The 27,493-nt window shown below is 51.1% G+C and overlaps 1 protein-coding gene and 1 non-coding gene across 4 annotated transcripts; both read right to left on the bottom strand.

The window, feature by feature from the left end:
• Nucleotides 1-1,231: 1,231 nt before the first annotated feature.
• Nucleotides 1,232-26,449, bottom strand: FBXO31 (F-box protein 31). Of its 3 annotated transcripts, none has more exons than XM_063410710.1 (10): nucleotides 26,034-26,449; nucleotides 19,349-19,420; nucleotides 17,568-17,654; nucleotides 13,995-14,071; nucleotides 11,758-11,925; nucleotides 11,013-11,087; nucleotides 8,991-9,100; nucleotides 8,196-8,349; nucleotides 7,257-7,621; nucleotides 1,232-6,033 (listed from the first exon to the last, which is right to left on the bottom strand). In XM_063410710.1, the coding sequence occupies exons 1-10, from the start codon at nucleotides 26,410-26,412 to the stop codon at nucleotides 5,811-5,813; spliced, it is 1,710 nt and encodes a 569-aa protein (XP_063266780.1). In that variant the 5' UTR covers nucleotides 26,413-26,449; the 3' UTR covers nucleotides 1,232-5,810. The 3 variants fall into 3 exon arrangements, with proteins under 3 accessions (XP_063266780.1, XP_063266783.1, XP_063266781.1); XM_063410713.1 differs by lacking the exon at nucleotides 26,034-26,449 and adding an exon at nucleotides 19,659-19,678; XM_063410711.1 differs by lacking the exon at nucleotides 17,568-17,654.
• Nucleotides 26,450-26,838: 389 nt separating this feature from the next.
• On the bottom strand, nucleotides 26,839-26,911 carry TRNAM-CAU (transfer RNA methionine (anticodon CAU)). The gene has a single exon. It is a non-coding gene; the product is annotated as a tRNA-Met (tRNA).
• Nucleotides 26,912-27,493: the final 582 nt, after the last annotated feature.

A 27,493-nucleotide genomic window follows, 5' to 3' on the forward strand; every position in this document is an offset into this window, starting at 1 on the left:
CGGGACTGCAGCTCTTCGTGGGCAGCGTGTCCCAGGGCAGGAATAATTCGGGTTCCCGGAGGAGAGGGGTGACAAGGTGACAGAAAGCCCCAGGGCGAAGCCACCCATGGAGGAAAACGCTTCCAAGAGAGGTAAGGTATGGAGAGAGGGAGGGGAGGGAATTTGGGGTGGTCCCCCAGGTACCGGAGATGGGATGATGGGAACTGGTTCATCTGGGATCAGCTGGAGAGGGGTGGGAGGTGCCGCAGGGCATCGGTGGTGGAGCGGGGAAGGAGGGGCCGAGTCCCACCGGTGCCCTCATGCCCCACCTGGAGGTGCCCAGGTACCGCAGGTACCTCCAGGGTCCCGAGTTCAGCAGGTGGCCTCACCCGAGGGCCTCGGGGTGCCACATGTCACATGTCTGCGTGGCTCCAAGTCCCACGAGTGTCCATGTGGATCCTGATCCCATAAATATCAGTGTCCCTGTGATCCTGATCCCACGAGTGTCCGTGTTCATGTGGATCCCAGTCCCACGGGTGTCCATCCCTGTGTCCCTCTCCATCTCCGTGTCCCTGTGGTCCCGGTCCCGCGAGTGTCCATCCCTGTGTCCATCTCCGTGTCCCTGTGGTCCCGGTCCCACGAGTGTCCGTGTCCGGTCTCCAGGCGCCCCCTGGCGGACACGGCGGGGCCCAGCCAGGCCCGGCAGCGGTGGCTCGGGGAGAACCCACGGGATGGAACCCACGGGATGGAATCCACGGGATGGAATCCACGGGATGGAACCCACGGGATGGAATCCATGGGATGGAATCCATGGGATGGAACCCACGGGATTGAATCCACGGGATTGGAACCCACGGGATTGAATCTCAAGGGATGGAACCCACGGGATTGAACCGCACGAGATGGGACCCCACGGGATTGGAATCCACAGGATGGAACCCCACAGGTTTGAATCTATGGGATTGAACCCACGGGATGGGACCCACAGGATGGAACCCACGGGATGGAACCCCACAGGATTGAATCTCAAGGAATCAAATCCCAAGGGATTGAATGCACAGGATGAAACCCACGGGATTGAAACCCATGGGATTGAACTCCACGGGATGTGGAACTGCTCACCAAGTACCCAAACAAGGGAAAATGATTTCCTATCCCACGTTGGAAGACAGGCAGCTGCACGTCAGGAGGAACTGCCCCAACATTTTCCTTTGGGACAAGGGGGAAAAAAAAGAAGCAAACAGAACTAAAGTTCACAAAACTTTGCTTTTTATTATTTGAAACTGGAAAAGGCTCCTTGGGTAACAATGATCAGGTGTAAAAGTAATACACAGGGCTTGCTCAGCTTTCCAAAACCAGGGGTGAAGTAGGCCAGGTGTTGATTTTATACATCCCATTCCTCCCAAAGCCACCACGGAAAGGACTGGCAAACCCCCAGCCCCCGGACAGGTGAGGTGGGTAAAGTACAACCTCTCATGTTCCACGTGGATATTCGTGGTGGTGGATGTCCAGTGGTTTCCTCCCCCTGCCCTCTGTACAAAGCTGAGATTTATGTTTCACCTCCTTTTTAATACTTTCATAGAGACTTACCCACACTCAAAACCCACAGGAAATGCCCAGATGAATCCATCAGTGTCATGATAAAGTGGTGAGTGCAAAACACACATGGGAACAGGGAAGGGGGAGTAATCAATGACAAAACAAAAGTGCAGATTGCTTTAATTAAGCTAATGAACACAGTCGAGCCAAGTGCTCTTCGCCTCAGAAGTTCCAAAAACTGCAATCCAAACAAAAACCAGAACCACACGTTTTAATTCAGCACACAAAGCACCCAAAGGTCAGTGGCACTCACAGTTTGGTACCTCTCCCTTCCGCTCCACATCCCAAATAATTCCCTGCCCCACTGCTAAGGGCAGCACGAGCCTTTGGCAGCTGCACACCACAGAGGATTATCGGCCACAAGACAGAGTTAACACATCACCATTCCCTAAACTAGCAAGGTGAGCCTAAACAACCCATTTCCACACAACACCCAGCACTCCCATCGAGTCCCACTAGGTTTGAATTGATAAAAAGCAAGAAAAAGTCATCCTTGTTGAGAAGTAAACACTGAGCCAGCTGCGGTTTGGGCTTTTCCTGGGAGCTGACACCTCCGGGCACGTTTGGACAGAATTCCCTTTCTCCCCTGCACACATTCCCTAAGGAATTGCCCTCCCCCTGCTGCTGTCCCATTCCACAATGGAGCTGACACCCAAATTTACACACAATTCCATCCTTATTCCTCCTCCCCAGTAAAACCCAGCCTGACAAATCCCCGCGGAGGGCAGCCCGTCTGAGCACAGCACACTCACAGCACATTCACAGCTCTTAAATCAGGCCCAAGGCAAACAAACCGGAGCTTTGATGTTCCCGTTTTCCAGCTGGCCAAATCCGTGTGTTTTGACAACACAGGGAGCGGGATGGAGGAGCAGAACCGTCCCCAGCACAGAACCAGACACTTGTCCCCGAGCCAGAATTCAGCTCCAGGTCTTGCAGTGGCCACTGGGGCTCTGCAACCTCCCTGCAAAGGCTTTGTTTAATCCAAAAGGCTCCTGCCAAGAGCATTCCCACTCCTGACAAGTTGTTTTCCATCCTCGCCAGCACTTCCCACCCATCTGGGATGAAGAAATGCAGCCAATTGTCCCCGAGATTTCCTGCAGAGCCAAAAGGACGAGGAGACGTCGGCGGCAGAGATTGATCACCATCTGCAGGGCCCCAGCACACATTATCCCTGTCAACAGCTCCCACAGATCCCAGCGGGCTGGAAAACCGGGATTTGGGAAAGCAGAGGGAGCGCAGTGCTGGGCAGGGGTGGAACAGGCTGCGCCAAACACGAGCAGAGCAAAGCCCTGTCCTGTCAGCACAGCTCCCACCAGGAAAGGACTGGGAAGGAGGAGCATCTCCTCAGCCAGGGGTGATCAGATCCAAACCCTGCTCCTGCATCTGTCTCCCCTTTCCTAAAGATTCCAGAGCTGGGAGTTTTAATTCCACGTTACCCTGCTTTGCTCTGGAAGCACTGACAGAGCCACGCAAAGGATCAGGCACAGGAGCATCCCCAGAATTCCCAAATCCACCTTCACAGCTTTCCTCAGCCAAAGCAGAGGGAATTTTCTTCTGAAATGCCACAAAAGCCTGCCAGGCTTGGAGCAGCAGAAGGTGAGAAAAGGCATCAGAGGAGGAATATTAATACAAAACTTGCTATTTCCTTTGCTCCAGACAGAACGAAGCCTGGAGGTACCAGCAGTTCTGCCTTTAATCAGGAATTATCCTGACATTTTGAGGCCAGCCAGGTGAATTATGAATAAAAAGATGCCACTACAGGGACAAGGCAGAGCTGGGAAAATCCCACAAGGCATCAGCCTCCACCAAAACCCTTCTCCCCAGCCAGCCAAGCAGGTCTGGCCTTCAGGAGACCCTTGGCACTGCCACTGGAAAGGTTCAGAAGGGACAAGAAGCCTGGAGGAGATGCACAACCTGTGCCAACAGCAAACAGGTGACACCTTGCCCAGGTGACAAAGGACAGAGGCTACAGAGAGGTCAGTACTTGGCAGAGTGACCCAAGCCCTCAGGTACTTGCAGGGCAATCAATGCAATCTGGATTTTAATCTCCATTAAAAAAAAGAAAAATCATAATTTAAAAGCTAAAAGTAAAAATTATCAAGTCAGCCGTGTAAAACTTCAGGATTTTTTTTTGGGTGGGGATAGTGGGAAGGAATCTGCAATCAGAGCTGTGGATCCAGCTGAAGCAGAGCTGATTTTGGGGACAGGCAGTGGGAACAGCTGCCCAAGGGGACATCTCCCATCCCTGTGGGAGAACACAAGGCAGAACTGCAGCAGCCTAACAGCAAATTCCAAGATAAACAGGCCACTGAGACACCAAATAAAGTCCTAGAATCACTTAGGTTGGAAAAGACCTCTGAAATCGAGTCCAACCATTAACCCAGCACTGGACACCTCCAGCTGTCCCAGGAAGCTGCACCACACTGGAAAGCTCTGCCTGCAAACCCCACAGCTCTGCTCAGAGCTCAGCAGCTGCAGCACCAGGCTGAGGGGCACAATTTCAGCTCCAGCTCAGCTCTCTGCCCCCTCACCAAGGCACAGAGCAGCCACTCCCTCTCTCCCAGCCCTGTGTGATCCCAGCCAGCCCTTCCCTCTGCAGGAAAACCTCCACGGGCTGCTCAAACCTCCCTGCACCAGGCCTGGAACAGCTCCTCAGCCCCAACACTGAGGCAGCCACTCCTCACAAAGCTGCAGGAAACAAAGCAGAAAGTGCCCTAAATCACCTTGAAATTCTCAGAGGTTTGGAGAACTCCATCCAGAGAGACAGGAATTAATCCTGTGAGTGACATGAGCTGCTCCTCGTCTCTGCTGGAGCCTGGGCTCTCACACAGCTGAGGGAACAAGAGAGGCAGAAATGGCAAAAAGCCCTTGTGAGAGTGAGAATAAAAGCTGCTCACAGGCACTGGAACCAGGCAGGGACTGAGACTTCTCCACAGAGGGGGCCTGAAACTGCCCAGCACAGGTACAGACACATTTACAGACCTAAAACTGCAGAGACGTCAAGGCAGGGTTTTGTTAGACACTGATCTGGGGGGAAGAGAAGAGCCTGGAGTTTGTCATCACAGGGTTGTGTTAGTGCTGATGGCTTCCAGCACAGCTCACAGCCTGCCATCAGCACTGGCCAGGATTTTCCTGCACAGCCCAAAGGGAATCTGCTCCCTTGCCTGCAGCACACAACTCCCAGCAGAGCTCACGTCTGCCACAAAATCATCTGGGATGACACAAGTGCCACCAGAAAGGGAAAGAAGGGTCCTGTGATGACACAAGTGCCACCAGAAAGGGAAAGAAGGGTCCTGTGAGTGGAGCAGCAGCACCCAACGTTCCTTGAGCCACAACAAGCCACACAATTCAAGGACAATCCCTTGTCTGGACTCTGAAGGGCAACCTGAACAGGAGTGGCACCCCTGGGGTCACACAGTGACACGTGTGACATGTGGCACCCTGTGCTGTCCATCTGCAGCCTCCTGGGCTCATCTCACAGCTGGGTTTCTTCTGGCTCCTTCCTGTGCCTTTTCAGACCCAATGTACAAGATTTAAAAAAAAAAAACAAAAACCTTTCAGGTACAAACCAGTCTGCACACATCAGAGCTTTTTTTGCAGTTTACACCATCTCCAGTCCCACAGCCAGCTCCTGCAAGGAGATAAAAAAATCCTCTCTGGTCTCAGGGAGACACCCAGACCTGGAGCTGCAGGGACAGCACATCCATCAAGCTCCAGAAGCCAGGACAGTGCTGCACACACTCATCTGCAGAGGGGATCCTGCCCTTGCTGAGGAATTCTCCAGAGGAAACCACACACTCCAACTGGCAAGCCAAGGATGCAGATATCACACCAGCCTCTCCTGGCAGTGCTGCACCCACAGAAAGGTTTCTGGAGGGGAGGATGCCTGTTCTCATGCCTGTTCCTCTGTCCAGCTCTGACCACAAGTTGGTTTTGTCCCAATACATTCTTTTTTTTTTGCACTAAGGAAGGTCTGTCCCCTCCTCTGCAGGATCCCTTCAGCTCTCCAAACACAGACTGGGAAATGAGGACTGCTGGGAGGCAGCGTGGAGCGGCACAGAGGAAAGGGCACGTCTGAACTGGGATGTGTGTACATTTGGGGTGAAAAAGGCTTTATTCAAAGTGCATGCTTCTATCCAGAGGTACCGAGAGCCAGCACTGCCCAGCCCAGCCCCGGCTGGGGAGCGCAGCAGCCTTTGCCACCCCGAGCCCTGTCCATCACCAACCGCCCGTCAGGTCGCCAGGGATTGAATGTTCTTGAGCATCTCATCAAAGGCCTCCCTGGAGGGCGCCTGGGCGTTCTGGAAGGAGACCTTGATGCGGCTGTAGAGGCTGAAGGATTTGAGCTCCAGCCAGATGAAGCCGAAGCGGTCGTCGTCGAACAGGACGAACACGCCCGGCGTCCTCTCGGGGCTGGTGAAGCCGTGGCCAGCGATGAGCCCCGTCCCGTAGAAACTGCCAGGGGTGAGGACAGAACAGCTGTGACAACAGCCAGCACCAGACAGGGTTAGTTAGAAATAGCAGCACAAAACTCTGATGAGGCCGCTCTGCAGGGCGTGACACAACTGTGGGTTCTATACTCAGTTTTTCTGTTAGGATAAGGAACTCCCTGCTGCTGTTTGCAGGGTCCTGCTTTGGGTTATCCCAATTAGCACCTGCACACCAAAGCTGGGTTCTTTAGTAATTCAGCCCCCAAACCCATCTGAGATTAACTTGTGCAACTCAAGGATCAGCACAGGCTCAATCCTCCCAGGAAAGCAAAGGCATGTTGAGAGCGTGATCAGAAGGGCAAAACCTAAGGGAAGGGAGAGAAAAATCTAAAAAGCACAAAAATCTACCAGGACCTGAGGAGGAATAAAGGTCACTCAAAGCTCTGAGCAAGCAGCAGGTGGAGCAGGGCTTTATCCAAACACTACTGAGCTGTGACAGCAGGAGCCTTCTGGGATTAACCAGCTCTGGGTGGGTTTTTCCATGAGCACAGATGTTTGGCTGAAGGTCACCTGCCTCAGTTTCTGGGCTCTTTTTCCACACTCCATTTAGTGTGCTGCTTCACCAGCTCCAGCTCCCACCCAGCACAGCTCCCTGCAGGCCTGCACCTCCTGCCAGGGCTGCCCCAAGGCACCAGAGGCCAGGGAAAGGTGGGAGAGCCGTGTGCTCCCACAGCCAAGGAACAGGAATGACACACACAGGAATGGGAAACAGCTTGAACAGCTCTAAATAGATGAGCTGGGCAGCTCTGGGACATAAAACACACCAAAAAAAAAGGTGGGGGTGTGGAATTCAGGAGAGGTGCCAGCTTCTGAAGTAAATCTAGCAAGGAAGTGGGATGGCAGATGACAGCACGGTGAGAGAGGGGAGAAACCAAAGCAGAGGAAATTGGGCAGCAGAGGCAGGAACCAGAGACTGTGGACTCCACATCCCTGGAAATGTTCAAGGCCAGGCTGGACAGGGCTTGGAGCAACCTGGGACAGTGGAAGGTGTCCCATGGCAGGGGTGGGACAAGATGGGATTTTAGATTTTAGGTTGCTTTCAACCCAAACCATTCCTGGATTCTGTGAAATCTGATCCCAAGGGGCTGGGAGATGCACAGGCAGGTAAAGGGCACACAAATACAGGACACACCTCAAAGATTCCCCCCTCCCTTTCAAACATGAATCAGCCATAAAACCACCCGTTACCAGATTCGGCAGGTCCGGGGATAATCCTCGTTCCTCGATATCACTCCCATGGGCAGCACGAAGGGCTGGGAAGCTGGGGCCTTGTCCTGGGTCGTCCCCTCTGCCCCAGCTGCAGTCTCTTCCCCCTCAGCACCTTCTCCTCCCAGGGGACTGGCAGGCTGGGAGGCAGCCTGCTGGGAATGCTCCTCTTCCTGCTGCTGCTGCTGCTCGTGCTCCTGCTCCTCGCGCCGGACCTGCTCCTGCACCTCCAGCACAATGCGGGACAGCTCGCTGAAGTCGTGCAGGTTCTCGATGTCGGGCAGCTGCAGAGGATGTGCCAGGTCTATCTCCACAGTCTGCTGTCCAGCTGGGATGTTGGGATCTCCCTAAGGACAGGAAGGAACAGCACGGTTGCAGACACCGGGTGCTACAGAGCCACCACCTGAACTTGTTAACAGTTCACCCTGTTCTACAATCACCAAGCTGGCAATTAAAGAACCCTGCTTGGACCTTGTTTGCTGTTCTTTGACATCTCTGCTTTCCCCTTCCCAGAACCAGAACTTTAAATCAAAAGCTGTACTTGCAAGGGTGAAAGAAAGACAAAGCTGCAGCTGCATTTCACCAGAACCCTTCCCTGCGGGGAGGAAGGAGCTCCCCTGCCTGACTTCAGTGAAGAGCTGCCAACACTCTGTACCTGCTCCTCACACACACACAGGGGATCTCCAGTGCTACCAGCTGCTCACAGAAAGCAGCTGGAAGGCAGAGGAAAGGAAGGGGAAGCCAGGAAAAACTTTGTAGTGCAGGTTCTGATTACTCTGTATGTCCTGAAATTCACCCAGTGCCACCAATCCCCACAGGGAACTGGGTCTGGGCTGCCAGCTCCCACACTGGAATCTCCAGCGCATCCACGGCACTGAGAACACTTCCACAAGCACCTGAGAGGAAGGGGAATGCACTCACAGTGATCTTCGTGCCCTTGGCTTTCTTGCCATGGAAGCTGAGCATGACAATCTCCAGCCCGTGGCTCCCGTAGGTGCCCTTGAAGAGGCCAGGCTGGATGAGGTCGTCGGGGCTGCTGGGGGGGAGGTAGATGCGCCGGTACGTCAGGCAGTTGCTGTGCAAGAGAAAAACGTCAGAGAAGTCAAGAGAAAAACCCTCCCCAGCAGCAATGTGTTTGAATTCTGCTCCTCCTGCAGCCTGGGGATGTTGTCAAGGGAGGATCTGTGTTTTCAGCAAGCTCAGGATTTGCTCTAGAGCTCTGCAAGCAGTTGCGCCCTCCCTGCTTCTCTCCCCACCATCCTTGTGAGCACACCAGAGATTCCTGGAGCAAGGAAACCTCCTCAGCCTTGAGATTCCCAGAGAACCTGAGAGTGAAGCGTATTTAAACATCTGCTACAGTGAGGTGGCTGCTAATAGAAGCTTGGAGAGATGGTTAAAATCCCCAGTTTCTCAGGGATGCTCTAATTCCTGCAATACAGAGCACGCTGACTAATATGGATAATAACCAGACACTCCTTGGAATCACAGGCATTTGCTCTGTCTTCAAATTAAACAGAGTTAAATGACTCAAAAGCACCTCACTGTGCATAGTTATTGTGTAGGACTTGGAACCCTATTCCTACTGCTGTCATTCCACCTCAGCTCCCTGTACAGCTGGGAAGCACTGCAGAGACACAACATTCCCCTGGCTGTGAAAGCCCATGGAAAACCCAATCTCGAGGAAAAATGCTCCAGTGAAGCTGCAGCAGCCCTTACTCGTATTGGCTGGTGTAGATGAACTTCATCAGGATGAGCTCCTGCATGTGTTCGTGGAAAATGTCCTCCAGAGTCCGACCCCACTCCTCCCTCAGCCACGTCCGGAATTCCTGCAGCACGGGGAGAAAAGGGGGAGGATTGTTGGGAAGGATGAAGTAGAAAGACCTTGCAAATATGATGGTTTAGATTCTGGGAGTCTGAGTTCAGCAAGCGAGATAGAAATGAAAGCAAGCTTTGAGATTTAGGGTGTGGGGTACAGGGCCATCAGCTTGTGAACAATGATGTGCTAAGCTGAGGGCCAGCTCCCTTGATTAAACAATCCCCTTCTGCCTGCCTTAGGTAATGGGACAGTTCTATTGGCTGTATGTAAATGTTGTTATCTTGTATTACATTGGTTGGTCCAACTCATACTATTCCACTTGAAAAGATATTTATTGTACAGTATTCAGAGCCTCATCTATCTTATCCCCTCTTCCCTTTTCCCTGCTCTTATCCTGTCCTCTCTTTTGCCTTCCTCTCTTTCCCCTTTTCCTGCTCTTTTCTCCCTCTCTTTTCCTTTCTTCTCTCTGTTCCTGCTCTCCTGGCCTGCTTTAGCTGTGCCCAGCAGCTACAAGCAAGGCCCTCACAATAAACCACGTTTATTGCCACCAACTTTGCTTATAGAGATGCTTTGTCACCGACTCTACCCTCTCGGAGTAACTCCTTCAGAGGATGAGGTGATTTCAGTGATGTGCCCCAAGGTGGCTGCACTGTGTCACTCTGTGACAGCAAATTTCACTGGCACAGCCACAGACAGGGCACAGCCTCTGCCAGAGACAGGGGAACGTGGCTGGATTGGGGAACAAGCACGAGTTGGCTTGGAAATATCCATAAAAAATGGTGATTATGGTACCTGGCAGTGATCACACAATAAACAGGCTCCCCTGCAAATAAATCCCAGGTAGAAGCATAAACCTCCTCAGAATAAAGGCATGAGCGTGGCCTCTTACTGCAAAGCAGCTCATCTACTCCTTCTCCCCCAGTAACTCATTTGTGTGCCCACAAGCTGACTCCTGTGCCCTGTCCCGACACGTTCAGCATGAAAGAAAAAAGCTTTTGAAAAGCACTGGGGGTTTAGGAGGTTAAATCCTGCTGATTTAATACTGATGCATCTAAATCCAAAGGGTGCTTTGAAAGCATCTCCTGAAGTACCCCGACTGCAGCTCTGACAAGTTAATACCCTGCCATGAGTTGGTGTGATAACAGCTTACACTGATAGCAGCCTGCCAAGTGATATTCCAAACCTGCCTCCTTTATCTTCCCAAGCCAGATCCTCCAATTTCCATAATGCCACGCACACTTAACGCGGTGCTTTGCAAGTATTAAAGCATTTCTCATCTGCTGCAGCACCAGAAAACACTTAACTAAACCTTTCACCCAGCTGTTCCCCATTAGCAGACAGACATTTTACAGCATTCCTCGGAGGCAGCTGAAATATCAGATTTGTCACGTGGAAGCAGCTGGAGGCAAGCAGCAGTACCTGGCACAGGTACTCATCCTGACATTTATACCTGCATTTAAACACAGGTATTTCACTCAGGAATCTGCCTTGCTGGGTAGAGCTGACACACACAGGAGAAACAACCAAATGAAGCTTTTAATCCCTCGAGCAAGGCAAACAGTGGGAAGGCATCCAATTGCAGCTGGTGCTCATTGTGTTCAAGAGATCTTAATTATCCAGACAGCAATGGCACTGAGATCAGTGCCTGGAGTGCTGCTGATGTCCAGGATGTGCTGCTGACCCTCCCTGCACAGCTCTGCTGCCACAACAGCAGGAAGGTGCTGGGGCTCAGAGAGCACCCTGACACAGAAAACTGCCTAAAACAGGGGAATCAGCCAAAATCTCCCAGCCTGGGGGTCCACACATGCCCCATCACACAGAAATCAGAAGGGAAGCTCCCCCAGCCCAGCTGGGAGGGGGAGGAGGACACACCAAGGGGACACACCCATAGGCTCAGAGCAGAGCCCTGGCAGAGCACTCACCTCCTGCCTGCCCCCTGACATGCGGTGGTGATCGGTCTGGTTGCACTTGGTGGAGAACTCGTCCTTCTTTACAATCTGCAGTTACCAGGGAGGAGAATTGAACAGGTTACACACCCGTTTAGAGATGTTTTGGATGATGTAGCTAAATTTACTGTAGCACAGGAAATGCTTTACAAAACAAACATGACTGGATTTGCTACAACAGAGAAATCATTCACTGCTACAGAGTGTAACAGTACAGAACAGAGAAATAAAAGCAATAAAACCTCAATGCACTCTAATGAAAATAATAGTTTTAAGCTGCTTCCCTATTTCAGCTTCCTCCTTTAAAGAAAAACAAACAACCTGTCAGGAAGCTTTGCAAAGCATCCAATGGATGCTGCATCACCTTCTCAAGGTCTCAGCATGGAGAGAGCTGCAGACCAGGTCTGTGTCTGCCTGGGCACACTCACCAGCTGCCCAAGGCCAGTTTTTACACAGCCTTTCCCCAGCCTGTGCACACCCTGGTGCTCCCAGCCCCACAGAAAACAGCACAACAGCCTGGTTGTGCCACTGCCAGAGAACAAAATCAGAGCAGGGAACAGCCCACACCACTTGTCAGACACACAATGAGTGTAAAGCTGGTGCCCACACACACAGCAGGGTGGTGAAAGCCAGATCTCAGATAAAATCCTCCCAGCTTTCTGATGAAAGCGTTTCCAGAGCCGAGGTGCACACACAGGGCTGGGGAGGCAGAGGAGCTCACCTGGATGTGGCCATTATGAGGCCCCTTGTGGCCATACATGCACTCCACCGTGGCACATTTCCTCTCCATCAGGTGGATCCTGAAGAGGGGCTTGAATCTCATGGGATCATCCACGTGAGGGTCGTGAGGGGGCAGGTACATCCAGCCAATGATAAACAAACCATCCACCTGCAGAGGGACAGGGCACAAAATCAGCTTGGCACGATTCCTCAGGAGCCTGCAGCAAACTCTGAGGCCTCTCGTGGCCCAGGGCAGAGCTGCAGAACAGTTTGCTGCATTCCCAAGCATTTCCAGCCATCAACCCAGACCATATGCACTCCCAGCACGCCCTGGGTGAAGAGGGTTTCTTTACAAGGCTTCCTGCACCACTGGAAAAAGCTCAGGCCTTTATTGCTGCAAATGACTTGCCTGGAGTGCAGGATCCAGAGGGAAAGACCACACAGCAAGTCAGACTCTAATTGGTTTGAGAGCTCCTGCTGGCAGATATTCCAGCGGATGAATTCTGCTTCCCATGACTATCCCTGCTTTTTTTGATGAGGATTTGGCTTTGTTATTCAGAGAACACAGGAAGCAACACTCTCCTCTACTGAGAGGCACAAGTGCCAGCCCCTTTCCTGCACACCTAACAGAATCCCTTCCCTCAGGGCTTGCAGCTCCAGAGGAATATCCTGCAGGATATTCTCCAAACAGAGATCTGAGACCAAGGCAGGGCAGTGCCACAAGGTCTCTGTAAGGTCACGGGGGAGGTACTGATGCAGCTGGATGCCCTCTTACACCAGCTCATGCAACAGAATCTTGCCAAACCCAAAGGCCTCCTGATTTGTTCTGCTTCAACCCGGCAGATTTAGAACCTTGGTGCAGGAACAAGGGCTCCAGGCACACTCCTGGCTCAGCTCTCACCAGGTCAGAGAGGAATGTTGGTCATTAAGTGCTCTCCCAGCAGCTCCAGGGCTGCCAGGCTCCACAGATCTCACACCACTGCCACTCTACACCTGCTGCACGAGTCTCAGGGCTGGTGTAAAGCTTTGCCAACCTCACAACTGCAAAACCCTTTGCAAAAGGTTCAGCTGCAGGCAAAGGAAATGAAGCAAGTGAACAGATTCCTGTGCCAGCCACTGGAACATCAATGTCGAGCTCCAAATCAAGCCTTCCCTCAAACACTGATCATGATTTCTACTGCTCCTGGGGCTGTCTGGAGTGGAGCTGACATATAAAAGAACTGTCTGGACAAAGGTGGTGATGATGGAAGGATGGAAAAAACCTCCAAGACCATCGAGTCCAACCTGTGAGCAATCCCCACCCACAGCAGTGAGTGCCACATCCCCTCCAGGGATGGGGATTCCCTGAGCAGCCCCACTCCTGTGTCTAACAACCTTCTCCTTGGAGAAATTCCTCCTAACCTAAGAGAAACCAAGATCAAGGAGCACACTCTGGGTGCAAATCACTCATTGAGGGCTGACTGTTCAGACTTTTCAGTGGTCTGGGAATGGCTGCCAGGTGTGGGAAGTGTACAGAAATCTCAGGGTTGCTGTTCCCTGGGATTCTCCTCGGGGTTGCTGTTCCCCGAGGTAATCAGGTTTTCTGTCTTTTCTAGCCCTAAGGGTTCCACGCCGGAGCCAGAGGTGACAAACTGAGTCCCCAGTCCGTGTTTCCAAGGTTGTTTATTCTTCATCATCTCTCAGTTCTTTCCCAGCTCTGCAGGGCATCCCCAGCAGAGCAGGACACGCAGCAGGACTGGGGCAGATCAGAGGGTCCCAGACCTTTTGTACCATTTCTCTGACCCAGCCACCACCCACAACGAACTTTTTATTTACAGAATTTTACCAATACTCACTACCTATGTTAACATGTCATTTCTACTCTAAACCAATCCTTGTGATCCAATTCAGCAGAAAATGGGGGAAAAGAACAAGAACAAGGAGGACAGGACCACTCCCCAATTCCTCCATCTTGCCTCTTCAACCCCATATACTAAAAATCCTAAATTCTACATTTACACTCTGTGATAAACTAACTACTGCTTATTTTGAATTCTCCCAGCTTGTGATTCTTCACACACTGTGGGCATTCACTGCCATGGCAGGGATCAGAGGCAGTGCCCTCCTGGGCTCTGTGTGAGGCTGCCTGAGCCCCTTGGACAGATCCCAGACCCCCTGTCCGGTCTCCAACCCCTCCAGGGTGGCCAGAGGGATGTCCTGGACTGTGACACAAACAACTGGGACGAGGCACTCACTCACCACCACGTTGAGCAGTCCCCCGTAGGGCCCGATGTCCGGCTGCCACAGTCCCAGGATGTGCCGGTACCGGTGCAGCACTGGGGGACACGGAGACACTCGAGTGAGCACATCCAGCCAAGAAATTGGGATTTGGGGAAGGAAAACTCAGCTCTACCAGGCTGCACACAGCGCTGAGCAACGGCGCCCACAACTGCATTCACTCAGGAGAAGTGATTGTGTCCAAGCTGAGGCTGCCCCCAAGCTCACACATATTTACATTTTTTACTCCTGGCCCTGTGGAAGGGCAGAACCACCTACCTCAGAAGGAATTCCCAAAAAAAACTTTTGCAACGCAGTCCCATTAATGCAAATCACACGATATAACCAGAGCTAAAAACAAATAAAAGCATCTGCTGCCTCCAGATACCAAAAATGCACTCGATGCTTCACACTGCAAAGCAACAGAAAATAGGGAAGGGCAGGAAGGAACAGGGAAATTTGAGTATTTTGAAAGCATTTCACTGCCTTGTGTAGACAAATTGGCTCCAGAGTTAAGCACCCTTAGAAACAGCCAGTGGGAGCACGGGCAAAGCACAGGGATCACTCCAGGGAATGTGGTGGTGTGGCCACATCAGTCACAGCCTTAAAAATTCTACAGAAGCAGCTACACCTCAGCAGTGCCCCAAAGCTGCTTCCAAAACCCACTCAAATTCTACTCCAGCACTTGAGACTTCCCTGTTTCTCATCCCAGAGCCAGTTTTCCCTCCAATCCCACCTAAACAGAGCAATATTTTCAGCAAGCAGGAAAAAAGGGCTTTTACAGAATGAACTTAAACCTCCTGTGGTGAGGAAAGCTTGGAGATGGGACCTGCTCCAGTCCTCACACAGCCACCCCTCTTGTCATCTAATTTCCCTCTGTCCATCTGGTTTCCTCACACCACCTGTAACCTTCAGAGGAAGGCACTGCACAGTCTGGCACCTTGGGCAGCAACAGCAGCACGCCCATTATTTCCAGGAAGATGGCAAGAAACTATTTCACACGTCCATGGCCAGCTCAGAAGGCCACAATAACTCATTTTAACCTCCAGGACTGGCTTGAATAACAGGGTTGGGTTTGCATCAGTCTAAAAGAAGGATTGTGTTCCAGTGCAGCTGATGCAGCAGCTTTGTTTCATTAATTGCTTCAGACAGCAACAACTCCAGGAGAGGTTTTATTCCACCAAAGCAGGAACTTCCCCAGAAGTTCAGGACAGCAGGGAGGGATGTCCAGAGCTGCTGCCAGGCCTGGAGGAGCCTTTTCCCTTTTCCCTGGGCAGAAAACAGTTTCAGACTGATGGCCTGGTTTCACCCAGGGAACCAAGTGCAGCATCAACAGCACAAAGGCAAGCAGGCAAACCCCACTCCCAGCTCAGTAATTACACATTAATTAATGGGATGAGCTGCTGCACCCACCACACTCTGCCTTCTACCCTGTCTGCCACAGAGCTGATAACACCCAGCCTTTTTTCATGTATTAATATTTTTAGGATAGAAAACTAAGCTACCCAAGGGAGATGAGGATGTTCCTCCTAGCCCAGCTCCTGTTAGGAGCAATTTCAGGAAATAGAGCTGAGTTCTGGGCACAGGAGGCAAAAAAAAAAAAAAAAATCCATTTATTTCCAGAACTTACTGGGGAAAATGCTGGTGCTTGGCTAAAAGCCCAAACAAGTCTCAGAACACAGCTCCATTTTCCAGCCTGGGCTGTCTCTGAGCACCAGCAAAACAACAGCTAATATTAATTGCAGGGAGAACCTGATGGATTCCAGCTCTGCTGGGAGACAGGATGGATCTGGCAGTTGTTCCCCTTCCTGCTCCTAGAAAGAAAACAGCACTCAGGTCTTTCTCCAAGGTTTTACACTGCCTGTGCTCAGTCCTGGAGAAGCCTCTTGCCTATCCAAATTTCTGAGTCCACATCCTGCCAAAGGGAGCAAAACCACATCCACGGGATGCTCCAGGACAGCCTTCACCCAGCCTGGATATTCCCCACGTTCCATAAGCAGCTCTGCACACCCTTCAGAGGGGAAGGGGGCTTGAATGCAGCTGGGAATGGGCTTGGAAAAGCAGGAATGCCACGCTCCCACTGACAGAAGGCTGCCTGGGGAAAGTCCTGACCCACTCCACTGCAATTCTCCAGGATTCCTGGGATGCAGGAAGGTCTCTAGAGGCAAAATGAGCTGCGACAATGTAAGCAGTGCCCAGGTTGGTGACGCCTGACCTGCTCCTGGGAAGAGCTCAGAGTAATCCAGGTGAGCTTAAACCCCTGGGGAAAGTGATCTGAGCTCACCTGGCTGACCCTGCATGGACAGGAACCAGGGAAAACTTCCATGGAAAATCCTGGTAACACAGGAGGGACAAAAGGGGAAATTTGCATCTTAAAACACATGGGCTCAGAAACACAGAATCACTTAGGCTGGAAAAGACCTCTATGATCATCAAGTCCAACCATCCAAGCTTTTCCCCAAGGAAAACAACACAGCCCAAGAGAAAAGGGATCAGAAGTTTGGGGCTGCAGCTAAAGAAATGAGAACTGAGGGAACAGCACAAAATGCCATATAAGCAAACATCCAATCTCCAAAGGAATTGGGACAAATCCAGCCTTGGATTTGCTTCTCCTTCCCATCCAGCCCCAGAACACAGCTGGTGCTGACAGGCACCCCAGGCTGCCAGACCCCAAACTTTGTCCCAATTCCTGCTGTAGCCCTGCTGCTGGTCTGTCCTGACTCACACTCAAGTCCCCACCTTTCCTGCACAGCCCCTTCCCTCAGCACAGGGAATTCTGCAGCATCCACTCACTCATTAATGTGTGTGAGAAACTCCCAGGCAGCAGTGAGTGAGTGACTGGAGCCTGCCAAACTCTGCAGACCCAAAGGAGCATCACAGACAGCTCAACACCCCCTCCAAATAAACACTAAATAGTCCTGGCTGCCTTAATTGATGTAAACTAATCAGTCCTTCCCCCTCAGTTCCTGCTAAGCACTGAACTCCGAGGGTTTAGCTATTCCTCCCTCAACACAACATGAGGAGGGGAAAAAAAGGTTATCCAAAGCGAGGAAGGCAAATCCCAATCTTTAAAACATTAGCAGAACGCTTCCTAGAGACAGAGATGGTGCTTAAAAGGATTCAGTGTGCAGGGAGGGAATTACTATGGGAACACTCAGCATTTCTCACTGGAAAGGGCTGTGGATTTCACTGGGGCTCGCTTGAATCACGACAAAGCTCTTTGCCAGTCCAGAGCTGCTTTTGGGAGGCCTCTCCAGGGTATCTGAGTTATTTCCTCAAAAAAAGGAGCAATTCCCAGCGAGCAGAGTGAGCGCTCCTGTTGTGTGCAACAGAGAATCCTCAAAAAAGCACTTCAAAAAAAGCCCAGCACACCTCGGTGCCTGCCCTGCTCACGCTGCCACCCCGCAGGGTGCCAGCTCTGGCACACGCAGCCACCCCTGGTGGCACCTCCCTGCTGGCCCAAGGTGACCCGCAGTGCTTTGCTCCGAGCAGGGCACACTCCATGCAGCAGCCCGGGCGTGCTGGGGCGGGAAGCAGCGGCAGCGGGGTACGTACGGCAGGTGTAAACATCTCTGTACTCCATGTGCTCGTAGTCGGGCAGGATTTTCATAAAACGCCCCGACTTCACCCGAGGGTTTATACCTGAACAGACAGAGCAGGGTGAGTGCCAGCAAACTCTGCTCCACTGGGACCAGCAAACACTGCCGTGGATCTGGGAGGTCCAGCTCTCTCCTGAGTTTGCTTCCAGTTGTTTCTGTCACCCTCAGGCTCAGGATTTCTCACACAGAACGTGTTCCAGGTTCTCACAGACATTATTTACAAATGGCATCCAGTGGATTCCAAGTGGAATCAAAGTCCTTCCTCAAACTCTGCAGTGCTGCCTCAGGAAGACCAAGTCACTCCATGGACAGCAGCCCAGGCCTTGGATTAGTTCTGCTTTCAGGCACTTGAGCTCAGTTCCCACTTTCCCACACCACTTCTCACACTCAGCGAATGGAAAAGTCCATGCAGTAATCCCAAATTAATTCCTCTGCAACTAAAGAGGTTTATGGGACAGTAGAGAAAATGGGGTGACACCAGCAGGAAACTGCTCCTGGCACGGGGCAGAGTGCAGAATGTGAGCAGAGGAGCTGAGATGAGAGCCTGAGAGCCAGGAGTGGCTGCCCAGCATTCCCACTCTGGAATAACCATCCCTGCTTGGGATTGCAAACACAGAAGTGCAGGAAAGGCCAGCACAGGGGTGGTTCTCACACATCAAGTGGGACTCTCTGCTAATGGATGCCACAGATCTGAAAACTGCTCATGGAAACTTATGTGTGAGACAGGTTTATTGCAGGTTATTGAATAAATAAACTGATTACACTCTGGAAGTGGTGGGAATGTTTAGGAAAATATCCCACAGGCTTTGCCCTCTCCTCATCCTCCCCTCCCACAGCCATGGCTGGGAGAGTCACCACTGTCCTGAGCCAGTAAGGCCATTTTCACCCACAACTTGTGCATTAAAAGCACTACAAATCACTTTAGTAGCTCTAAACCATGGAAGTTGTGTAGGGAAAAGGACTACAGGTCATGAAGAGATGTTGTCCCACTTAAAAATGGCAGTGAAGAGCTGAGATCTGACCTGGTGTGTGCTGTGTGGCTGTCACCAGTGCCACACAGAGATGGGGTTAAATGGGAATTAAGGGAGGCCTCGAGGGTTAATGGGACTCCTCTGGGGACATCTGTGTGCTGGCTCAGCATCACTCAGCCCTCCCAGCCACGGAAATGAGGCAGTTCCATCCTAGTGTAGTGTATAATAGGGATATTAGGTGATTAAATAATTTTCCTTTTGATGCTCAGCAAATCTATTAAATATGGGATTAAATCCCCTCTACCTGTTCTTCTTCTCAGCTTTAAGATCAATACTTGAGGGTTCTGAAGGGTTGCACACCCACAGATATTCCCAAACCACACTGACACCCCCTGCCAGGCTCTCTTCCTTCTGGGAATGCTCATCCCTTTCCCACTCTCCTACAGCCATTTCCTTTCACTGAGATCAAGGATTAGAAAAAATAGCTGTTAATTCCTCAGCAAGATCTGAAAATGGCAAAACAGGGTGAAAAACCCTTAATACACCTCATTAAAATATTGAAATCCATGCTCTTTTCCCACCAAAGGACTGGGAGACACAGAAATGCCAACTCTTGGTATTAAATAAATCTCCAAACGTCAAATTCACCATGAAACCCCTGCAAGTCAGTCTGAACAACTTCTGCCATCAAAGTTTAATAAATATTCAACATTTCCGTGCTCTCAAAATTGGTATTAAGCAAGATTGGATTTGATTTATCACTTACGTTTGGCGTAAACATCTCGACAGGACACTCCTGTGATCTCCAGCTTCCTCAGGTTTTCACACACTCCATATTCTGCAACAACACAGGAAAAAAGGGTCAGCTCTGGCACAAAAAGGTCTGGACACAGAGTCCTGACATCAGCTACTGAGATCTGATTTGTGCTTTCTTCAAGCTGCCAAAGCAGACCAGCAATCTGATTTTTGCTTTAAAAACTGTGATTTCATTGCAGATTCCAGGACAACTCACAAGCAATGCCTGCAACAAACACACCAAAGACAAAAACAGGCAGGAAAGTCACAGCTGCTCCCACCTCGGCCAGGGGGAGTGTGAAATGTGGGAGACATCCCCATTCCAGCTGGGATTGTGTGCCTGCTTCCAGCAAATCACACTGTGCACAGCAATTATCTGCTCCCACTGAGGTACCGACAGGGAAAACTGCTCATTAGGATCCCAAAGGAAAGGTCACAGACTCGAAAAAGAATGAAATAGAGACATAAAACAGGCCCCAGCATGTACAAATATGGTTACACTTAAAGCAGATCAGACTGAGGCAGGGCTGTTGTACAGTCAGATGCCTTTGATTGCTTCCAGAACCCCCCAAAAACAAAGGGAGCTGCAGATCTCAGAGCAGCTTTGAAGCAGAAAATGAGATTCTCTCCTTTCATTTTCAGGAAGTTGATGTCGAACTTCTAAGAAACTTCAAAAAAAAAAACCAAAAGCAATTAATGTCTCAATGCCAGAAATTCTCAGAAGAGCAGAGAGAGGAAATCCCAAAAAATCAGCAGTGACAGTGCCACCCTGCAGCAGTGACCCCGACAGATCTCAGCACAGAGAAGTGCCCTCCTCGACATCAAAGACATCAACAGCACAGATCAAACAGCAGCTTTCCTCAGCAGCACAAACACCTGCCAGATATTTGACACAAAACTGTATCTCTGCAGACCCTCATCAAGCCATTAAATATGAAATTTATCCTCAGCCGAGCGCCCTTGAATTAACAACTGTGGCTGTGAAGCACCACCTAATGCTGGAAACCTGCTGCAGGAGAGAACTCAGGTTCCAAATATGAGAAAAGCAGGAGTTTCTCTGAATTAATTCAGCCTCCTCCTATCTATAAATACAAGATGGGAGAGCACAGCCAGGGTTTGTTGGCACCCTGTCTGCAGGGAATGCACGGCCTGCTCAGGGTAAGCAGCAAGGGCAGAAAGGTGAGGGGGGCACAACAACCACGCTGCCCTTCACCAAAAAACGCCAAGGGCAGTGGCAGAATTCCTGCTGACTTCCATAGGCAAAGCCAGAGGAAGCTCTGAGGGTTCCCAAGGCCGAGGTGGGAATTAGCAGAGCCCAGCCGAGCTGAGCTTGCAGGCAGAACCAGCACAAACAAACCATGGAGTGCTGGGGCTGTGCCAGCTCAGGGCTGCAGATCTGTGAAACCACAGCTCCACGGGGGCCTGGGGATGCAGAGCCCCCTGCACACGAGAGAAACACATCCAAGGGATGCAGGGACAGCGTGGAATGCCCCCAGCTGATTGCAAAGCCCTTGGGAAAGGGCAGGGACAGCGTGGTTTGGGAACAGGCAGCTCCTGAGCACATAAAGAAAACTGAGCTGGCCCCAGGACGGGTGAGAGGAGCCCTGCCCAATAAAGGGATTTACACTGCAGGGGAAAGGCAGGGACACGTGCAGGATCCTCCCCAAATGGAACCTCTGAGCACCAAGACATTCCCTCTTCCCACAGAAGGTGCTGATTTTTCCCAAAGCCTTCTCCCTAATCCATAAATCACTCAGGTGAGTGCCATGGGAAATCCCCCACCACCTCCACCTCCAATAGGGTGGGAAGGGATTTGATGTCAAAGCTTCGTGCAAGGGCCCCTGATAACCTGCAGTGAAATTTTATGAAAGCCAAACCATTGTTAAAGTGGGTGTAATTCTAATTTTACCTCGAAAGATTCACGTAACAAATTCCTTTAAATAATACCAAAATTTAGGGTTTCTATATTGCTACACGTTCTTTGTCATTAGATATCCTAAAAAGTATTATCAAGAAAAAAAATAATCTCCTCCCAATGTGCTTTAACACTCATTTTATAACTAATTCTTATCCTGTTTTGGTCAGCAAACAGCCAGAGAGAGTGAAAATGCCACAGTGATGGCTGAGCTCCCAAAGTGCATTATTGCAGCTCCTCACACCAGCATGGCCATTTTATGGGAAAAATCAATCTTCTGCCTAAACCTGACCCCTCTCCAAATATCATACACGAAAAAGGCCAGCTCTTTTTAACCCAAAAGGCAAGAGGGACATAAATAAACAGCAAGTAGAGCTTCAAGATAAACGAAAGAAAAATAGAACTAGTAAGGTTTTCTTTATAGAGAACAGAAATCCCTTTCCAAGAAAGATCTGAAGGGCCTGAGCTTCCTGGAAAATTCCACTTCAGTGCAATTAAATCTATTTTAAGGAAATGTGTCTCAGTGCAATAGCTCACTGAGTAAAGTATTTTTATTTTGAGGAGTTAATAGTCACCGAAATTCACACCTTTGGAAAGTGGCTACTTAATCCTGCTTCCAAAGCAAGGATGGAAATTTGTTTTCAAGTTCCCACTGACCAGCTGGAAAGGCTGCTGGTTTATAAGCAGAGCTGATTTCCCAAACACAGGGCCACGCTGCTGTTTCCATGGTCACATGCAGGGGAATTTAAAGGACTTGGAAAAGCAGAATCCATTTAGCATGAGCTGCACTAATACTTCAGCAAGTGGCATTTATTCCCTGCCCTGCTCCCAGCACTGCCAAGCCTCCCATTCCCTGTTCCTCCCCAAAAGAAGCTGTGTCACCTTCACCCTGCATGGACTGCTCTGGAGTTTAGTTAAAAACAAGCACAGCTCTTCCATCTCAGGTTGGGAACAACCCCTGTGCTCACATCAAAGCCCAAATTCCTTCTTTTCTGCTGCCTTTCCCAGCGTGGCAGCGCCAGGGAGCTGCTGGAAGCTGTGTGTGCACACGATAATTCTGAGGAAATGAGGATGTCTGGCAAAGCTTGATCCCCCTCACCATTACTGAACTTCCACTGTGTCTTGGCTAATCAAATCCTCCATTTATCCCTGGATAAATGCACGTTCACAAGGCTGGACACGGAACAGAGAGGATAAAAATTCACTGGATTATTCCAGATACCACAAAAATGGGAGAGTCTCAGGTTAGCAGATCTGAAATACCAGGTTTGGTATTTCAATTTGGAATTTGGCCTCTTGTTTCTTCCAAAGGCTGAGCAATCAGATTAAAACACACCCAGTCCTCTCCCAAAGGCTTCCTCCAGGGAAAGGGTTGGGGTTACCATGGAGGAAAAGGAGATTTGATCTGCAACAAATGCAAACATTTATGGATACCCTAAAAATGGGCAGCTTCAGAGCTTGCAGACAGGTCTGGGACTCTCTGAAGGGTGGCTGAGAGTGCTGAGCACCTGCCTGAGCAGTGAGGAACAGCCAACCACTGCCAAGGTGGAGTTTAAAAGCCAGGAAAGGCCATCAGAGATGAAGAAAAGCCACAGACTAACACACTACACAATGTTTTCACCTCACACAAAGGGATTTATGAAAGCCACTTTCACCAGGGCTCAGCACTGCAAGAAATGGTTCCTGTTGTGGCAGCATTTGTGCACCAAACTCCTGCATGGATTCCTTGGAGTTTTTCAAGAGCTGAACTCACCCTAAAGTCTCCTCACTGAGTGCACAAACCACATTTCTCACCTTTCTTTTCTTTCTCTTTCCATACAACCTGAAGGTCACAAACTTCAGCACCTTGGCTGACATTTTACAGCAGGCCCCAAAGTTGTTGGAGGTTGTTTTCACAAACAAAAGCCTTTTCTTCCAAGCTCTAGAACTGGTTATTCTGCATTACTGGTCTGTTCCCAGGTGTTCTGCTGCACTTGCCCTGTTCTGGTTAAAGATGAAAGAAATTAAAAGATTAAAAATGGACTATAAGGTGTTAATCAAGGTAGGTCAGGCCACCAGCCAGGGTGACACGAGCTTTAATTCTGCTCCTGCTGCAGAGATCAGCAATCTCCTATTTATAGAAAACATGGAAGTGACTGCAACCCTCTCCCTGCCAAGGAAGCAATCCAGAGACATTGTTTACCCCAAACAGTTGCAATGATAAAAGGACAGCAGCTCTGACAGTCGTGTCAGTGTTACACAATTCCCCTGCTTCACCCCAGTGCTCTCCCAGTCCTCCACCAGCAGCAAAAGCCACTCCACTTCCAGGCAGACAAGTCCTCTGGACACTTGGAATAATCACAGCGAGTTTTCAGCCTGATCTACAGCTGGGCTGGCCCAGGGCAGGGCAGAGCAAGACACCAGCACTGCATGGACTGAGGGCAAATCCAACCTGGGGACAGCCAGGCTGCTCCTCACACCCAGCGCTGCTCCTGGCCAAGGAGGAGGGGAAAAAAACCAAAACAAAGCAGAGAAGCTTCTCTCTGTTGTGATTATTTCAGGATTCTTTCCTGCCTCTTTGTATTCCTAAAAACAGAAGTGGTTTTGCACACGCAGCTGACACCAAGCTGAAGTTTCCCAGTTATTCTGGAACATCATGCTGGGGTCGGGTGATCCTTGTGGATGCCTTCCAGCTCAGGATATTCCGTAATTCCACCATCATCAGGAGGCTTCAAAGGGAATAAACCAGCAAGGCACATGTGCTCTTGTTCTGTTTTTAGGACATGCAGACTCATAACAAGACTCAGGCAGACACAAACACGCTTAAACACTGACCTCAGATGGGAACTGGATTGGTTTTGGAACAAAATACAAAAAGTGATGACATTTTATGTTTGACTATCACAGTCACCAGGGTAAGGCTGTGCAGAAACACAGCACAGAATTCTTTAAGTTTTAAATGTGTGTTTATTTACCAACACCTGATGCTTACCTATAAAATGATGCCCAATTTTATACTCATGTATACAACTACTCAAAGCCACAGTCCTACCCCAGCAGAGCAATGCAAAGCACCACAACCAGTCTGAGAAATCCAGCTGAGGAACTGCTTGAAAAACCAGAGCTGGTTAAAAGATTTAGGATCAGTTCCACCATGGTAGGAAGATTTTGGCCAGAAACTGCCCCTTATTTGTTCAGCCCAGCTTGGGCACCTGCCTTTGGTACAGGATCCTCCTCAGCCAGGCCAGCAGCCACCAAAGCACTCTCTGACACTGCTTGGAACGGGTACATTGGGAAACTGGAGAAATTAAATGCAAAAAGAATCAAAATTTGGTTTATACACCTCTCACCTGGTAGTTAGCTAAGGGCCATAGACAAAAGTGTTGTCTTGATACCTTCCCTTCCTGTCCAGGTTAGTTTTAGCTATACAAATTCCAATGTTTCCCTCATTTCCTTAAATTTCAGCTGAGCTTTTGAACATTGCTTTATCCATTGGAAAGAAAATCCAAGGAGCAGACATGAATTTGATAAATAAATGTAAATCCCCACCAGGCCTAATTCAGTGAGTCTTTTACAAGCCAGCCTAGCCTAGAGTTAAAAGCGACATAGATTTCTATATACACATTTTGTCAGGATTAAAATAAATGTCAACTATTAAAATAATTAATGAGGGAAGTTTTGCAAACCATTCATCAAACACACAAACATCCAAGAGGACTCCGTGTCACTAGAGAAGTATAAGGAAAGAATTTCATTAGTCCGTCTCCTAAAACCAATGTTAAATTATTGGGACAATGCTGAATTACGAAATAATTCTTTGGTTTACATTTTCCAGGTGCAGCCTTTGTGTTGTCCAAAGGTTCTTGGATAGTGCTGATAAGGCACGAATTCATTCCTGCAAGGTTTCAGGCATTCCACCAGATCCCACTGAATTCCCAAACCTTTCATCCCCGCGCCCTCACTGGTATTAAAAACAGAGAGCAAACAGGAAAATACACATGACTTCATGTGCTGGCAGCAGGAGCACCCGGCAGGACGGCAGCGTTTGGAGAGAGGATGAGCACAGCAAGGCAGACCTTGGGAGCCGGGACAGGATTGAAATAACAAACAGAGAACAGAGAGCCACAGCGGTGGGAGGAAGAGGATGAGGAGTAACGAGGGAGAACTGCAGCCTCACAGAGCAGCGCTGAGGAAAAAAACACCTCGCAGGCCTTCCCATTACTGCAGCACAGCATCCTTGCACCAGAGGATTCCTGGAGAACCTGGAACCCTCCACACCGGCTCTGCACTTCCCCAAAGGATGCCCTTACCCTCTCCGCTCCCGGGGTATCCCCCGCGGCTCCAGGAACCCCAAGGTCCCCCCTTTCCTTCCCTGGTGCAGAGGCTGAGCATTCCCTGCCCTCAGGATTCCCCCAGGGACATGATACACGGAGCATCGTCTCCCAGGGCCTGCTCCCATCCCATTCCCCCGGGGGACAACCCCAGCCCGATGCTCTCTGCCACAAGTGCCACCACCAAGCGACCGCGTCCCAAGGGACAGGAGATGCGCCCCCCTCTCCACCCTGCACTTGTGGAGCCCTGCGAGCCACGGCCCCGCAGCCCTCACCCTCAAATCTTATTTCTGTCCTGCACCCCCAGGCCCCAGCTCTTCAGGACCCCCAGTCCATCCCCTCTGGCACTGTCCGTGTCCTCCTGCACGCTCGGGGCCGCTGTCCTTGCCCCCCGAAGCCGCCTCCCCCTGCACCCCTCGGGCGGGCGGTACCTTCGCGGCAGCGCCGCCGCCAGATCGTGTCGGTGCGGAGGATGCGGCGGAACGTGGTGCAGACTCGGGCCAGGCTAGGCAGGTCGGTACCGGGTAAGGAGCCGAAGATCTGCACCAGGAGCTCCGGGGGCAGCTCCAACAGGGACAGCGGGGCCCGCCCGGCCGGGCCGGCCTCGACAGAAGGTGGAAGGGGCCGCCCGCCCTCAATGCGTTCCGCAGCCTCCTCGTCCTCCGTGACGCCGCCACCTCCCGCTTCCTCGGGGTCCGTATCGGTGTCGGGCTCGCTGTCGGCGGCGCCGCGGCGCTGCTCCCTCGCCGCGCCGCGCCGGCGGCAGCCGCGGGCCGGCCCCACGCCGCACAGCCGTGCGCACACCGCCATGACCGCCGCCGCTCTGACCGCGGCTCGGGGGCGCGCCACCGTGCCCGCCTCTGGCCCCGCCCACCGCAGAGCCCCCCAATGAGCACCGCCCACCCTTCCGCTGGGCCACGCCTATCGCGCGGCCCGTCCAATCAGAGCAGCCTCATTTAGCCGCGCCACGCCCCCGCCGGTAGCGGACGCTGCGTGGACGCTGTTCCCTAACGGACACGGGCAGTGCGCCCACCCCCTAGCGGGTGGGCGGACCGCGCGCATGGCGGGGCCGGTGCCCGGTAACGGGGCGCGCTGAGGGCCGGTGCAGCGCTGGGGGCGCGTTCGCCGCGTCCCGTCCCGCTTCCTGCTCCAATTCCATAAAAAAAATAGACACTCTATTCCCTTGGGAAAGTCTCGCGGCGGGAGAGGGGAGGAAAAAAATGAGGACTCCCTCTCTGCCCCGTGTGAGGATCGAACTCACGACCTTCAGATTATGAGACTGACGCGCTACCTACTGCGCTAACGAGGCTCCTCGAGTGTCTCCGCCCCGCGCAGGGCTCTTGTCCGTGTGCCTCCGCCTCCCCGTGCCCTTCCCGGTGCTCGTGTCTTCACCGCCATTCTCGGGCTGCTGCCTGAGAAGCCTCTTTCCTTACAAAAATCTCCCTTTCTTCACCTGTTCTGATTGTTTCGTTGTTTCCCCCCCCATCCGTTCTCTTCCCTGCTTTTATGCCAGCCAACCTCACATTTTGTGCAAATGGCTCCTCTTTCTCACATTGTTCCACAAGAAACATCTTGGGTTTTGTCTTTCTTTTTTGCTTTTTTTTTTTTTTTTCATTTTGGTAATGGCTCCTTTTTATTCCACGTTGTTCTGCAAAACAGCTGCAGAATCCTTTGGGGTTCCTAAGCATCCTCATTCTGCTGGCCAGGAATAGACCGTGAGGGCTGCTCTGACAACAGGCTCGCAAGGAAATCAAGTTGCTTCCACATAATTAACAAAATTAGAGCCAGCCTCATTTGCCGTGAAGAGACGCTGTTCAGCTGGGATTTCTGCAGCGGAATGAGCTCCCTGCTCTCAGAGTGCTCAGCACAAGAGGGTCCCCAGTGATGCTGG

The sequence above is a fragment of the Prinia subflava genome, chromosome 13 (genome assembly GCF_021018805.1).
Source record: "Prinia subflava isolate CZ2003 ecotype Zambia chromosome 13, Cam_Psub_1.2, whole genome shotgun sequence".
Taxonomy (NCBI): domain Eukaryota; kingdom Metazoa; phylum Chordata; class Aves; order Passeriformes; family Cisticolidae; genus Prinia; species Prinia subflava.

Excerpts from the sequence above, each read along its gene's own strand:
- FBXO31 (XM_063410710.1), bottom strand. The coding sequence starts at position 26,412 with ATGGCGGTGTGCGCACGGCTGTGCGGCGTGGGGCCGGCCCGCGGCTGC. Across the intron at positions 19,421-26,033 it reads GCGGCGGCGCTGCCGCGAAG|AATATGGAGTGTGTGAAAAC; the intron begins GTACCGCCCGCC and ends GTGTTGTTGCAG. Across the intron at positions 17,655-19,348 it reads TCGAGATGTTTACGCCAAAC|GTATAAACCCTCGGGTGAAG; the intron begins GTAAGTGATAAA and ends CTGTCTGTTCAG.